The sequence below is a fragment of the Pipistrellus kuhlii genome, unplaced genomic scaffold (assembly GCF_014108245.1).
Source record: "Pipistrellus kuhlii isolate mPipKuh1 unplaced genomic scaffold, mPipKuh1.p scaffold_m20_p_6, whole genome shotgun sequence".
Taxonomy (NCBI): domain Eukaryota; kingdom Metazoa; phylum Chordata; class Mammalia; order Chiroptera; family Vespertilionidae; genus Pipistrellus; species Pipistrellus kuhlii.
The window spans coordinates 34,237,923-34,253,255 of NW_023425562.1; the positions used below are offsets into that span (position 1 = coordinate 34,237,923).

Consider the following 15,333-nt stretch of genomic DNA (forward strand, 5'->3'; position numbering starts at 1 on the left):
AAAAAAGAACAAAGTAAAAATCAAATAAAAACAATTTGCCAAGCCCTAGTCGGTTTGGCTCAGTGTATAGAGCTTTTTTGTTTTCTTTAATTCAATACCCATAATTTTCACTATTTGTAAGGAGCCTCAGGGTTATGAGTAGTAGCAAGCAAATGCATAAGAATTATTAGTGGCAGCCCCTCCAGGTGGGCTCTCTCATTCTTACGTTAACTGTATTGTAATTTCTTGTGGGTGGGAATACTTTAGCAAAATGAGATGACTTTCTCTTTTAGCTTTTGGTCCGAGCAGGTGCCAAATTAGATATTCAGGATAAGGATGGGGACACTCCTTTGCATGAAGCTCTGAGGCATCACACCTTGTCTCAGCTACGTCAGCTCCAGGATATGCAAGATGTGGGGAAGGTTGATGCTGCCTGGGAGCCATCCAAAAACACAGTGAGTAAAGATAATCTTTAATTCAGTACCACTGAAAGTCATTTCCCCAATGACTACTGATATCAAACATCTTTTCTTTGGTTTTTTTTTGTCACCCACATGTTTGATGAATGTTTATTCATACCATTTGTTCATTATTTTGTTGAGCTGTTTTCTTACTATTGAGTTTTGAGAGTTATTATATGATCTGAATGCAAATTTTATAAATCAGATAAGTGATATGCACATGGATTCTCCTGGCTTGTGGATATCCAGTTATTCCAGCGCTGTTTGTTGAGAAGACTGTCTTTTTGTATTGAATCACCTGTGTATCTTTATCCAAAATCAGTTTTAACCATGTATATGAAGTCTTTCTGGATCCGATATTCTAGTATGTTTAGAACTATTGTCTTTAGCTATGTGATGCCAACCCACTGTCTTAATTGTTGTTTTTGTTTTTTCAAATATATTTTTATTGATTTCAGAGTGGAAGGGAGAGGGAAAGAGATAGAAAATCCATGATGAGAGAACCATGGATTGGCTGCCTCCTACTGGGATTGAGCCCGCAACCCCAAGTATGTGTTGACACGGGGAATCAAACCTGTGACCTCCTGGTTCATACTCAACCACTGAGCCATGCCAGCTGAGCTGATTATTGTAGTTTTATAATAAACTAGAGGCCTGGTGCAGGGTTCCTCGGCCTGGCCTGTGGGATTGGGCTGAAACTGGCTCTCTGTCATCCCCCAAGGGTCCTGGATTGTAAGAGGGTGCAGGCCAGGCAGAGGACCCCACTGGTGCACGATTGAGGCCAGGGAGAGACACAGGAGGTTGGCCAGCCGGAGAGGAACCACAGGAGGGCTCCAGGGCATGTCCAGCCCATCTTGCTCAGTCCCATCTGCTGGGGTCCAGCAGCAACCTAACCTACCAGTTGGAGTGTCTGTCCCTTGGTGGTCCGTGCACATCAATAGCGACTGTTTTACCAGTCGACTGTCTGCCCCCTGGTGGTCATAGTGAGCGGTTGAGTGGCCTTAGTATATCATTAGCATATTACACTTTGATTGGTTGAATAAACCAGACACTTAGCATATTAATTTTTATAGGATGTTGAAATAAGATAGTATAAGTCTTTCAAAGTTATTTGTCTATTCTAAGTCCTTCACCTTTCCATCTGAATTTGAGAATCATTTTTAAGAATGTAAAGGGGCCAAAACCAGTTTTGCTCAGTGGATAGAGCATCGATCTGTGGACTGAAAGGTCCCAGGTTTGATTCTGGTCAAGGGCATGTACATTGGTTGCAGGCACATCCCCAGTAGGGGGTGTGCAGGAGGCAGCTGGTCGATGTTTCTCTCTCATTGATGTTTCTAACTATCATTTTCCCTTCCTCTCTGTAAAAAATCAATAAAATATATATATATATTTAAAAAAAAGGATTGTAAAGGGTTCTGTGACCTAAGTGTTTGAGAATTGCTGCTTTAACTCCTGTGTGCATCATTTTTCTCATTTTAAAATGAGGGGAAGGGATTACTATCTCTATAAGGTTATGAAGATTAAATTAGTTAATTTATGGAAAGTCCTTAAAATAATTCTTGGTTCATTGTAGACACCTGGTAAATGTTAACAATTATTATGACTGTTTTCAGGTAAGATGTTTGAGTCAATAGTTAGATGACCTGACTTGGGTTATGTGTCATCCCTGAACTAATCACACAGACAGGTTGATATCTAACTGGTTTGATCCATCATGGTCCACCTTTAAAGTGGAGTGTATACCAGTCCTCAAACTATATGCCTGAGAAAAGTGGGGCTACAGGGGAAGGGGGAATGGATATTAGAGCTGCAATGTCCACCATATTTATATGGCCTTTAAATTCTTACCAGACATGCATTTTTATATGTAACACACACATTCATACATATTAGCACGTACACATGTGCGTACATGTATGAGTATGTAGGTACATATTCTATATACACATTGTATATGTGATGTATAAGCAGGTTTACAGTAGTTTTTAAGGGAAATAATGTAATAAATAATAATGCAAGAATTAGCAGTGTTTCACATATTCATAAGTGTAAACCTACTTTTGTCCACCCTATATTTGGTGGTAGGAATTGATAACAGATTCCTAAAGGGAAAGTAATTACTCTTTTTTCATTTGATTTCAGTTAATAATGGGACTTGGTACCCAGGGGGCAGAGAAGAAGAGTGCAGCATCTATTGCCTGCTTCTTGGCTGCTAATGGTGCTGACCTTAGCATTCGAAATAAGAAGGGTCAGTCACCACTTGATCTGTGTCCCGATCCAAGCCTCTGCAAAGCACTGGCAAAATGTCATAAAGAAAAAGTCAGGTTTGTATTATAAATTATCATAAAACTTGATATTTTATACATAAGGTATCATGTAGTTTCATAACAGACTACTTGAAAATGCCTTTGTCTTTGCTCTTCCTCTTCTTTTTTCCTTTATTTTTTTATTAAATTTATTGGGTGACATTGGATAAGAAAATTATGTAGTGACATATTTTCCAAGTGCCCTTGTCAGTTGTGAACTTTATAGATGCTTTATTTCTTCCTGTCTTTAATTAGGATAACTAACATGGACTCTAGGTTTTTTTTTAAATTATTATTTTTTAATTTTATTTATTTTTTTATTCCTATACCTTTCTCAGCTGGTTCTACATAAGCAAAACAAGTTCTGAGTAAAACTCTGCTTATCCAAAATTTTAACTGGTATTTTTTATTTCTTTGTTAGAAGATTTGGATCCACCCTTTTCCAGTGTGTAAGAACTTGTTCACTTGGTATTTCAAATAGTACTACAAATAGGTGAAGATGCAGAGATGTATATAAATAGAATATATAGTATACAGTGTTTCATACACAGATGCTTAATTTTTTAACAACTGAAGCTATTTATATATGCTCAGTTGTTTTTAAAAACATTTTAACTATTGAATTTGTAATATAAATATTCTGATACACTTGATTTGAAATATGTTCTTTTATTAGTGGTCAAGTGGGTTCTCGAAGTCCTTCAATGATTAGTAATGATTCTGAAACCTTAGAGGAGTGTATGGTGTGCTCAGATATGAAGAGAGATACTCTTTTTGGCCCATGTGGACATGTTGCTACCTGTTCTTTATGTTCTCCACGAGTCAAGAAATGCCTCATCTGTAAAGAACAAGTTCAGTCTAGGACAAAGGTAATATGTTTTTAATATGGTATTTTATAATTTTATGAAGATCTTTGAAACTACAATTAATGATAAAGTTATAAGATGCCTTGTGTCTATTTAATTATGTTCTGTTTTAAATATAGGAATGTATGATTTATATATTTATTGAGACCATTTATGAGATTCCCTCTTTATATGTAAACTATAGTCATTAAAAATTATCTATTTTGCTTTCAGAGCACCTTATAACCTAAAGATTTATTTGAATCCATTTTGTTTTGTAGTTACTTATAAATTGCCCCCTTTCTGAGTACATGGCACTGTGTTGGTATTTTATATGCATTATCTGTCAAATTTGATTAATATATAAATGTGGAGTATTCTACTTGGCACTGATAACTTTAGTTAGCTGCTTACAAAGTAATAGTTTGGGAAAGAATCTAAAAGAATAAAAACCCAAGCCATTCTCTTGTTTTTAGATTGGTCTGTGTATTCTGCTTTTGTGCTTGAGACTTTATGTTATATTAAGCCCTATTCCAACAAACCTTTATTGTCTTGTTTTATAGCCAGGATATAGATGTATATGATAATTTCCTGCTGAAAATTAACAATCCCTTGGCAAACTGTGACTTAGTGAGCTGCTCTGCCATGTAGGATGTTGTAGGTGCTTTAAGACATGTACCAGTATCGTGGGTTCAGAGCCCCAGCTTGTCAAAAGCAGAGTCTCAGATGTGGAATAGCCTGTGGTCTTCTAGTTCAACTGTAGTATTTACAGTTGGAAAAACTGATGCTGTGGGAAGTACACAAACAGTTGGATGATAATGCAGTTCTCTTGATTCTTAAGTTCTTTCCACTGTGTTACAATATACAGACAAAATGAAAAACAGCATCTAAGGGGGCATTGATAGAACAGAGAGGCTGAGTGGAAGGAATATGCTGTCATTTTTTTTAGATCAGTTCTAAATTATAAGAATTAGTAATCTTTCAATTTGTTTTTAAACTATGAAATTCTCAAACCTGTAGAAAAGTACAAAAACTAACACATCTACCAAATAGATTTGCCAGAGTGGTTGCAGAGCCTTTGAAGATAAAGAAATAGTGACCCCAAGTGGTTAAAAGATATACACATCTTCAAGGAAGATAAATCGTAAAACTAGTAATTGGAGGAAGGAAGAATAAATAAGCTTAGTTTCTTTAGCAATTAAAGAAATACAGATTTTAAAATTATAAGTTATTGCCAAAGGGTCCCAGTTTGATTCCGGTCAAGGGCATGTACCTCAGTTGTGCAGGAAGCATGGCCAGGATTGTGCAGGAAGCAACCAATTGTTGTGTTTTTCTCACATTGATATTTCTCTCTGTCTTTCCCTCTCTTCCACTGTCTCTAAAAAAAAAAAAAAAATCAATGGAAGAAAATCCTTGGGTGAGGATTAACAAAAAATAAATAAATAAATAAAATAAAAAAGTATGAATTTATTAACCATTCTTATTAAATTAGTGAAAATAAATTTTTAAAAACTCCTTTCTAGGCAAGTGGGAAATGGGCACTCTCTCTTTCCCCCCCCCCCCAAATATATTTTATTTATTTCAGAGAGGAAGGGAAAGGGAGAGAGATAGAAGCATCATTGATGAGAGAGAATCATTAATCAGCTGCCTCTTGCATATCCCCTCCTGGAGATTGAGCCTGTAACCCGGGCATGTGCTCTGACTGGGAATTGACCTCCTGGTTCATAGGTCAGCGCTCAACTGTTGAGCCACACTGACCAGGCTGGTTACTCTCTTAACTGCTTGAGATTGAATAAATGCTTCACATTTTTGAGAGACCATTCTCACATTTTATATACAAAAATCTTCATAATAAACATTAATATACTAATTCCATTCCTGGGAATATAACCTGAGGAAAAATTCCAGAAGAGGAAAAAAGTTACGGTTATAAAGTATTTTTTTGTTTTGTTTTGTCTTGTTTTTAATTAACGGGATTGGGTAAATAAATTTACTAGATTATTTTAAAGTCTTGATAAATAATTCAGATACCTAGAGAGTTGCATTAGGAACCATTTAAAAAAAACGCAGCACATCATTATATACAGAGAGAGGTGAAGAGAATTCTCATGAATTCGGCCTGGATTCTATATTAGACATTGAACTAAACATGTTACACATAACATTTAATTTACTCTTTTTTTATTTTTATTTATTTATTTTTTTTACATTATCACATTTTAATCTTTCATCAGTACTTAACACAGTAGATCTTAAAACATTATAGGAAAAAATGCTCCTTATATACAAAGATTAGATTAATTAGAGCTTCACCTCCCTGCCATCATTGCTCTTAACACTTGTCTATGTCTCCAGTTGCTAACATTTGGGATTTTTATTTCTTCTTTCACCCAGATTGTTTCTGCTTTTCTTTTTAGTTTACTAGCCAGCCAGATAGATGGCTGACTGACATCTTTGAATCTTAGCCAAAGTCCAGTCCTAGCCAGTCTCCTTTATGAGAGAGGAAAATCTTTTTTGGGAGTTAGTAAAATTAGTATACTTACCTCAGGTTATGGGCTCCTTAGCCATCCATGTCCAGGTTTTCCTATTTTTGCTCCCTATCCCACAATTCTGGAGGTGTACTGCTTAGTGTTTTTTTGTTTTGTTTTGTTTTTTTACATATCTTACCATTGCGCCCCCCTCCTCCTTAGTGTTTTTATTCAGTTGGGGCTATATGGCTATACTGAAGGGAACTATTCCTTTCACTGTAATCAGACCTTGAATAGGACTGAAGCCTGGATATATAATCCTAGAGATGGAAAAAATATCCTCATGTTAATACGATGAGCTGTAGAAGACTGAAATTTGCTTCTTTCAACTGTTTGAAATCAGTAGTTAAGTCAGAAACTTAGCAAATGTGCTAGATATCTACACCATTCATTCCTCATTTTTTATTAGTTACCAAGTTTTCTTAAATGTTCTCAAAACTCTTTGTACTCTACCCTATTGCTATATCATAGTTTAGTTATGCCCTCACTGGCTCAAGATATAGTTGAATAAGGGTCACCTGACTCCTCTTCCTATCTCCTAATTTACTCTTTACTACACTGTAAAGGATTGTTCTTTAGCATTCAGATTTTTAAAAGGCAGCAGCTCAACAATGTTAGACAATTTGTTAGTACTGGCTCTGGAATTTGAATCCAGAAATATAAATACAATTTCTTACTGCTTTCCCCTGTGACTACAACTGTATAAATTCTCTGCACATACAGGGTGTAAGTTGGTAAGTCCAGAGAGAGTGAGCATGCATGCAGTGTTTGGTTGCTTAGGTGAAGTTATAGGTGAGTTGTAATATTAAATGAAAAAGATGTGGATAGACTGAATGTGTGTCATAATGGAGAAGAAAAGGTGAGTGAGGGTAAAAGAAGCCAGAGCCAAAGTTAAGAAATAGTTACACACTCAAAACTCAGATTAACTGATGAAGAGGAGGTAAAATTGAGAGACATTATGGATAGATTGTGGAAGACTTTAGAAATCAGGGAGGAAGAATAGCACAAAACTTTTGGCTCCAGCCAGTGTTGGAGAATTGACCAAGTCCTGGGTGTGTTAGGTAGCATTTCTCAGATGTAGGTAAACAGAAAAATTCCCTTGGGTTTTAGCAGTCTGGCTAAATTTTTATTAGTATTGGAAATTAATATTAGTCATTTGTTCTCTTAATTTTTCTCCCAAAAGTAGTTTTTGAAAAAAAAAGAAAATTGAAGTCTAGTCTGGTCTTCCTAACTTCAGAGGAAATTGAGTTTTTTTTATATTCTTTAGGAAAGGTGGGAAGAATAAAGTGGAGATAGAACCTGCTAAACAGGGACAATGAGAAACCAAGAGAGTAGAGGACAGAGAAGTATGTATTAAATTTTGCATGCCGAGAGTTTTTTCCTTACAGAGGAAATACATTTGTATATAAAAGAAACTTAGAGTTTTATCTGTAGATGCTCACCCTTCTGCTGTGTTAATTCATTTTTGTAGATTGAAGAATGTGTGGTATGCTCAGACAAGAAAGCAGCTGTTCTTTTTCAACCGTGTGGACACATGTGTGCTTGTGAAAGTAAGTAGCTTATACAAAACTTCCTCAGCCTATAAAAATAGAAAATGAAACACATTTTTTGATAACTTATGAACAACAAAGTTGGTGGGCTGCTAGTACCTTCTGTTTCTTTCTTTCAACCAAAATGCCACCTATCTTCCTCCTTGCTCCTGAGCCTTAAAGAAGACTATGCTGGGTTCCACTACGTCAAATTTTGATTTTATTTGTTTTAGCACAAAATGATCGCTTCGCACATGCAATAGAAATTTATTTCTAAAAATGAATGTTGAAACATTTTGTCTATCCCTTTCTCACATATAAAATTAACACATCTTCATTTGTCTTCACCTTAATATTGCTTTTCTTGCATAATTTCCCCAATACCCACATCAATATTTGGGGTTGTAATTTCTGGCCTTCTTAGCCATTTTTAATTTAACCTCTTTGTCAAGAGAACCTATAAAAATCTTTTCTTCATTAGGATAATATTAAAGTTTAAGAGATGTTTTAACCTTTGCCTTTATATATCTCCTTTGTTCTTTTCAAGTTCATACGCTTTTTCAGTATTAATATTATCTCCCCTTTGCTTTTTACATTTGTCAATGAAGGATTTTAAACACATTTAATAAATTATACCTTAGTTAAATGGGCCCAAAGTAAAAGCATGGTAACTCCTCTTAAAAAATAGTTCACTCAATAGGTATTGAGTTTTAATATATCTAACATAATATACAAATTGCATGGTAAATAAATCTCAGTAACCTAGATTTGTTTTAGCCTTTTTCATTCTGATATGCAGTTCATTAACTAAAGAAAGGATTAAGTTTTTCTACTGTAGCATTTTGCTACATGTAATTGTTTCTGTTTACCAAAGACTGGTATAATGCCTATGATCAGTGGTCAGAGTGCATGTAGAAAGATAATTCCGCTTACAAGAGCTCAAGCTATTTAAGTTTTCATAGTGCAGAAGTTAGCAAATTTTTTCTGCAAAAGGTTAAATGATAAATATTTTTGATCAATAAAATATATTTTTAAAAAACCCCTTTATTTACAAAAATAGTCTACTGGTTGGGTTTGGCCTGCAGGATGTGTTTTATAAGAATGAGCAGAAAAAGGCAACCCTTTTCTTATTCATTTTCTCTTTTTGTAAGAAGTGTCCTGTTGTTATTTTCCAGACTGTGCTAATCTAATGAAAAAGTGTGTGCAGTGTCGGGCAGTGGTTGAACGAAGAGTGCCTTTTATTATGTGTTGTGGAGGTAAAAGTTCAGAAGATGCTACTGATGATATCTGTAAGTGGATTTCTTACCCATTATCCATCTTGTTGGGACTTCCCTGAACATATCTTCTCATGTATAGAACACTGTGGTCTTGTAAAACGTAAGGTCTATGACTCAAATTTACAGAGGAACAGGTAGGGCTTTGATCTTGTTACATTACTAGAAACCTGAAAAAATTGAAAAGTAAATTATTTATCTTTAACCTTTTCAATAGTATGGCTATGTAAAAATGTTTTTCATCTTTGCATTACTATAAGCTGGATGGTATCTTTGATTTCTTTGGTCTGTGTACAATGAGGAAAACATTAGTGTAACTACTTCTGCCCAGGACTTTTGTCTTTATCACCAGTAAAGCAGAATATAATTCCAGGAATAGATTAACTAGAGTTAAAGACCAAGAATCCAGAGAGCAGGAAAAATGAAATAAAAAATTTCCCCCCTTTTAGTAGGCCATTGATCATGGCCTTTCTTTCATGGAGTTCCTCATCTCAGATCACTAACAATAAGTAGAGTTGGGAATAAAGGAAAGATAGCTTGCTGCTAGGATTGTCTAAAATAATTGCTTGTCTTCTTGGGTTCATACAGTGCAGGAACAGGGAAAGTAAGTATAAAATGTACTTGTGAACTTGTCAAAGAAAGCAAGCAGAGCCTTGGAAAACCCGAAAGTCTGGGTTAGCTGTGTTAAATAAAATCTGAAATTGATATATAAACCTATTTCTTTTTGAAGATTATAAGTGAGGGAGTATAACATGAATATCACTACTGTATCTATTGTCCACATGTAAAGAGGATTCTAATAATAATCTTGTGTTTTTAATAAAACAGTAATGATTTTAGAAATGAAAAATCATTACTGTGTCAAAACAGTCATAACATTAAATTTTTTATCTCTATTATAGCAAGTGGAAATATCCCAGTGTTACAAAAGGACAAAGATAATACGAATGTCAACGCAGATGTGCAGAAGTTGCAGCAGCAGTTGCAGGACATTAAGGAGCAGGTAATAAGGCTTTCTGCATGGTAAAAATGATCCTGAGAGTGGCATTTCATATTTTTCTATAAAACCAGTAGTGTTTTCTATAATAGGCATGGTTCATATTAATGTATCACTTGTACTATTTGAATATTTGCAGCAGGTAAAACCTGATTGAAAGGTTTCCAAAATAGGAAACACACAAATGACCATAAACATGAAAAAATGCTAAACCACGTTATTAATTAAGAAATGAAAATTAAAACCACTATGAGGTATCTTTTGCTACCTCTGAGACTGTGGGAAAAACTTAGTGTTAAAAACTGTCAGAGTTTTTAGGCAGAATATGTAGCAGCCATAACTCAACAATGCTGGCAGGAATGTCATTTAGAAATTTGTCATTTATCTAATAAAACTAAACAAAATATGTTTGGGGATGCAAACTTGGATAGTCATTCAGATGGTGTTTAAAATTATGGGAAGTGGTTTTCTTGTCTGGGATGTCTGAGAGGAGGCATAAAAGAAGTTTCTGGAGGAGTGATACTCCACTTCTTGCTTTAACTATCAGTTACATGCATTTTATGAGTTTGTGAACTTGCATTAAACTGTTCAGTTATGCCCGGCCGGCATGTCTCAGTGGTTGAGCATTGACTTATGAACCAGGAAGTCACCGTTCGATTCCCAGTCAAGACACATTCCTGGGTTGTGGGCTTGGTCCCATGTGTGGGCATGTAGGAGGCAGTCAATCAATGATTCTCTAATCGTTGATGTTTCTGTCTCTCTTCTTTCCTTTCTGAAATCAATAAAAATATAATTAAAAAAACAAAACAAAAACTGTACACATAGGAGTTGTGCGCATTTATGTATAGATGGTATACTTTCAAAATACACACACACACACACACACACACACATCATAATGAGAAGCAAGGGAAAGATAAAGGTAAAACTCAGAATAGTTATCTGAGGAGTAGATGAAAAGGATTGGGGAAGATGTGTAGAAGGGCTTAAAAATAAAAGATAGTGTTTCATGTTTTAAACTGCATGATGGTCATATTCTTTATATTTTACTAGAGCTCTGATGCATGAAATTCGTGCAAGAGTAGGCCTTCGCAGCCCTGGCTGTCTCTGCCCTTGCAGCCCCTGCTTCTTCCGGCAGGTAGTCTGGAAGGACAGTCGTTCTGTTCAGCCATTGGGTCAATTTGCATATTATGTTTTTATTATTATAGATACATACAAACAGAAATGCTCTTATATCTACTCAGTATTTAATAAAAGCAAAAATAAAAGAATAGCTAAAACTTGTAAGTATAGGTAAGAAAGTTTTTTTCCTCCCCAACCTTACTATTTGACTCAATAATTACATCTGATTTAATTCAAAGGATTGAGCTGTTATTTTATTTCATTTTTATTTTATTGATTTTTTACAGAGAGGAAGGGAGAGAGATAGAGAGCTAGAAATGTTGATGAGAGAGAAACATTGACCAGCTGCCTCCTACACACCCCCTACCGGGGATGTGCCCGCAACCAATGTACATGCCCTTGGCCGGAATCGAACCTGGGACCCTTCTACCACTGAGCCAAACTGGCTTTGTCTGATCTGTTATTTCTTAAGACCCGTGGGTTGGCAAACTGTGGCTCACGAGCCACATGCGGCTCTTTGACCCCGTGAGTGTGGCTCTTCCACAAAATACCACGGCCTGGGCGAGTCTATTTTGAAGTGGCGTTAAAAAGAAATTTGGCTCTATTGCCAAAACCGATTTGGCTCAGTGGATAGAGCATCGTCCTGCGGACTGAAGGGTCTCGGGTTCGATTCCGGTAAAGGGCATGTGTCTTGGTTGCGGACACATCCCCATTTGGGGGTGTGCAGGAGGCAGCTGATCAATGTTTCTCTCTCATCGATGTTTCTAACTATCTCTCTCCCTTCCTCTCTGTAAAAAATAAAGTATATTAAAAAAAAAAAGTTCTAAGCAACGAAAGATTATTTGACTAAAACAATAAAAGAAAATGATGTTACAGAGTTGTCACATGTTACACTTTCAAAATATAAAATGTCTCAGCATTTATTATTTTATTTATTATCTCCCATCCAGACAATGTGCCCAGTGTGTTTGGATCGCCTAAAGAACATGATTTTCCTCTGTGGCCATGGAACGTGCCAACTCTGTGGAGACCGAATGAGTGAATGTCCAATCTGTCGCAAGGCTATTGAACGAAGGATTCTTTTGTATTAACAAGAAACTCAGTGTGTTTTGTTAGCTAAGGTATTTGGTCATGAGATCTTAGTAAGCCTTTAAACTAGTAGGAGGTTCTAATGAATTAATTTTTAATATTATAGTTTCTTTACTAGAGTATAATTAAACTGTAAATGTACCAGAACAAAATAACTCTACAAAACAGTGTTTGAAGTTGTGTGTTTTTTGTTTTGTTTGGTTTTATGTTTGTTTTTTAATTTGAAACATCAAATTCATGTACTTAATAGATAATTTACTTTTGGCTGAGGGGGAAAATCTATGAAGGAGGAAAAATCCTTTAAAGATCTTCTTTTTATAAATCTGTGAGACCTCAGAAAATACATTTTGTTATAACCTGCTATCCTTCAGTTTATCATGATTTGATACAGTGAATTGACACAGGTACTCAGAAAAGTTATGCATCAAATGAAAGGGGCAAGTCAAACTATTTTGTCACATATGGGAAATATTAAAGAGAATTTTTTTTAAGTAACATAAAGTTATCCAAATAGTTGTTTCTGAATTCTTAGAGTAAATGAAAGCATAGAATGAAAGAATAATGGCTTTGCATTTAGCTTATTTTCTAAATTTAAAGGGGGAAGGAAACTTGAATCTGGTTGCCAGTGTTAAAATGACGGGTAGACATGAAAAGGAAAAATTACAGTGAGGAACTGAAGGGAGGAAAATTCTTCAGTCAGAGAGTATCTGTTAACTGCTGTTAATGATTCTCGTTTTTATGTTCATTATACACTGTTCTGTTCAGTAAGCCTTTAAAAAATGCCTGTGAAAAGTATACCTCAGTTTTCCTTGTGGTAACTTATCCAGGTTTGATCTGTCCAGTGAAACAATAATACCCTGATTAGTCTCTGAAGTTTGATTCAGCCTTTCTGATATACTCAACAGCAATACCCTCGTGAACTGAGAAGGATAATGCATTGCCCAAAGGTAGCAGTCCTTTCTTCTCCGTGTCTGTTAATTCTGCCGGTGATACTGATTCTAGGCCTTGCTTCCATTCTCTCTCAGTGAGGCTTCCTATAAAGAACGTGGTCTCTCTTTATGCCTATTGACAAGGACATTATTTAAACTATCAACAATACCCAAGACATAGTAAATAACCTAAAAATAAATACTTACTTTACAAAGAATAACTAGGACCAGAAATGTGTCTGGTTACCCATAAAATTTTTTAACTTAAACTTTGACTTTAGAGCTTCTAATCATTTTCTCTCCTTTGAATGAGTAATCTTATCTAGGATGGGTATACACATAAATAAGAGTTTTGGGGTTCATTGCTGCTAGATTATTAAGATACCAGCTGTTTACAATAGTGTCTACTAAATATTGTGTGTAAGCTTACTCCTAAGTGTAGTTATCTTTTTGGTAGTTTCCCCCCCCCTTTGAATCTGATTCTTAAGTCTTTTTTTTTTCTGCCAGAACAACTAACCTTGAAAGTATAAAGTCTCTAGCCTTTATAGCACATGTGTCAAACACAAGGCCTGCGGGCCAAATCCGTCCCGCCAGGCCTTGCAATGTGGCCCGCACCGCGCTGTCATCACTGCACTCCGCTGCGTTTCCATCACAGTGACAGTTTATGACTGTTCAGTAAACCATTCGGCCCGCGATTTAGGCTGGATTTTAGATTTTGGCCCCTTCTCTGATTGAGTTCGACACCCCTACTTTATAGCATCATGTTTTTGACTATTTAATGGCTTGTGCCATTGCAAATACTGGAGAAAACAATGGTGAGCTTTGCTGGCTGATTTTATAGTCTTGGTAATTCCATATCTGTGTTTAGCTGAGTAACATCATTCAGAATGATTAAATTTTAATAAATTTACATTTGAAAATTTATTCTACTCAGTTATCTAATAAAGGGCCATTGAGACTATTTTCAAGCCATATTTTGTAGTTATAAAATGATAAAACATCTGACTGATAATGTTCACCTAAAGAGACATACTCTGCTCTTTTAGATTTGAAGACCGGGTAAGTCAGGACTTTTCTTTTCTTCCTTGCCGGGGGCCACCGTCTCTTTCCCAGTAGATCTGCTGGTAAGAGAGAACACTGGCTGACGCATGCATAGTTTGGCCAACCAGAGGGTTTTGTGGTCTAGAGCTCTACTTAAATCCCTTTCATTTGTCTTCTGAGCTGCAGTGCTAAAACTTATATTCCTAAAAGGCAGTTTTATCTTCCAGACTTGTTTATTCCCACCATATTAAAAATATAATAACAAACTATTACAAAAGGGAGTCTCTATAATTATAGTGCTATGCACTTGTGATTTTCTGTATTTGTACCACTTTGAAATTTACTTAACAAATAGAAAATGTTTCTTTATTCACATTTTCAGCCACGTGAAATTTTTTTTAAATTTATTTGGGGATCGTGAAAGAGAATAGGAATTTACGTGACTTTCCTCTAACTGTGAAACTGCTCCCTCTTATTATATATGTTGCTTAGCAGTACTTTCCCAGTTAGGTGTGTTTCTTTCTCATTATCATCTCTTAATCTTACGCCTCAAAGAGCTTTTTCCTGGAGTCATTTAAAAAAAACCCCCAAAAACTAATATTGCATTCATTAAAATATATAATGGGCTTCAGGGGTCAGATATACAACATTGAAAAAAATGGTCAGCACCTTAACACATAAAGAATTTATCACACAGTCATATATTTGAAGTAATCTATAGACAAAGAGGGATCCAAATGTATTGATAGCATTTCCTAATGTTTTATAAGAGTTATCAAGTGGTATTGGATTTTCTCTACCCCCTTTATTCTTCTAAGATTGTCAGCTTTGATACCCAAAACATACAATTTAGCAGATGGTGGTGCTATTCCAATTGTGTTCTTCACATAATTTAACATTGTTACTGCTTCTATTATATTCATATTTAATTTTGTTGGGAGCAAGATCATTTTTTAAGAAAAGATCATTTTGTGTTCGTATAGGAATATTACTTTTGACAAGTGTTTAGTTTAGTTGGCTAAATTATGCTTGGTTATTAATTTTAAACATCGCAAATTGGCCAGCTAGCTACTGAGGTATAAAATTAATTGATAATGTTGAATTCTTAAATTTTATATTTGATGGCTTTAGCCTATAAGACTATTCTAGCATATTGAAATGCATGTTGCTTAAGATTTATCCAATTCAAATTTCAAAGCTTGCTTCATTTTTACATGATAGAAATATACTCTC

At 35.3% G+C, this 15,333-nt stretch overlaps 1 protein-coding gene and 1 long non-coding RNA gene across 2 annotated transcripts in view; one reads left to right on the forward strand and one right to left on the reverse strand.

The window, feature by feature from the left end:
* The window catches only part of MIB1 (MIB E3 ubiquitin protein ligase 1), an 84,452-nt gene extending 71,527 nt beyond the window's left edge, over positions 1-12,925 (forward strand). Inside the window, exons 15-21 of the mRNA XM_036417899.2 lie at positions 273-434; positions 2,583-2,764; positions 3,423-3,615; positions 7,591-7,669; positions 8,824-8,937; positions 9,825-9,925; positions 11,992-12,925. Coding sequence (XP_036273792.1) covers positions 273-434; positions 2,583-2,764; positions 3,423-3,615; positions 7,591-7,669; positions 8,824-8,937; positions 9,825-9,925; positions 11,992-12,132 — 972 coding nt within the window. The 3' untranslated portion in view covers positions 12,133-12,925. The remainder of the gene's footprint in view (positions 1-272; positions 435-2,582; positions 2,765-3,422; positions 3,616-7,590; positions 7,670-8,823; positions 8,938-9,824; positions 9,926-11,991) is intronic.
* A 591-nt stretch (positions 12,926-13,516) lies between these two features.
* Positions 13,517-13,949, reverse strand: LOC123651564. Its single transcript, XR_006740357.1, has 2 exons — positions 13,804-13,949; positions 13,517-13,599 (listed from the first exon to the last, which is right to left on the reverse strand). It is a non-coding gene; the product is annotated as an uncharacterized LOC123651564 (long non-coding RNA).
* Between the last annotated feature and the right edge of the window lie 1,384 nt (positions 13,950-15,333).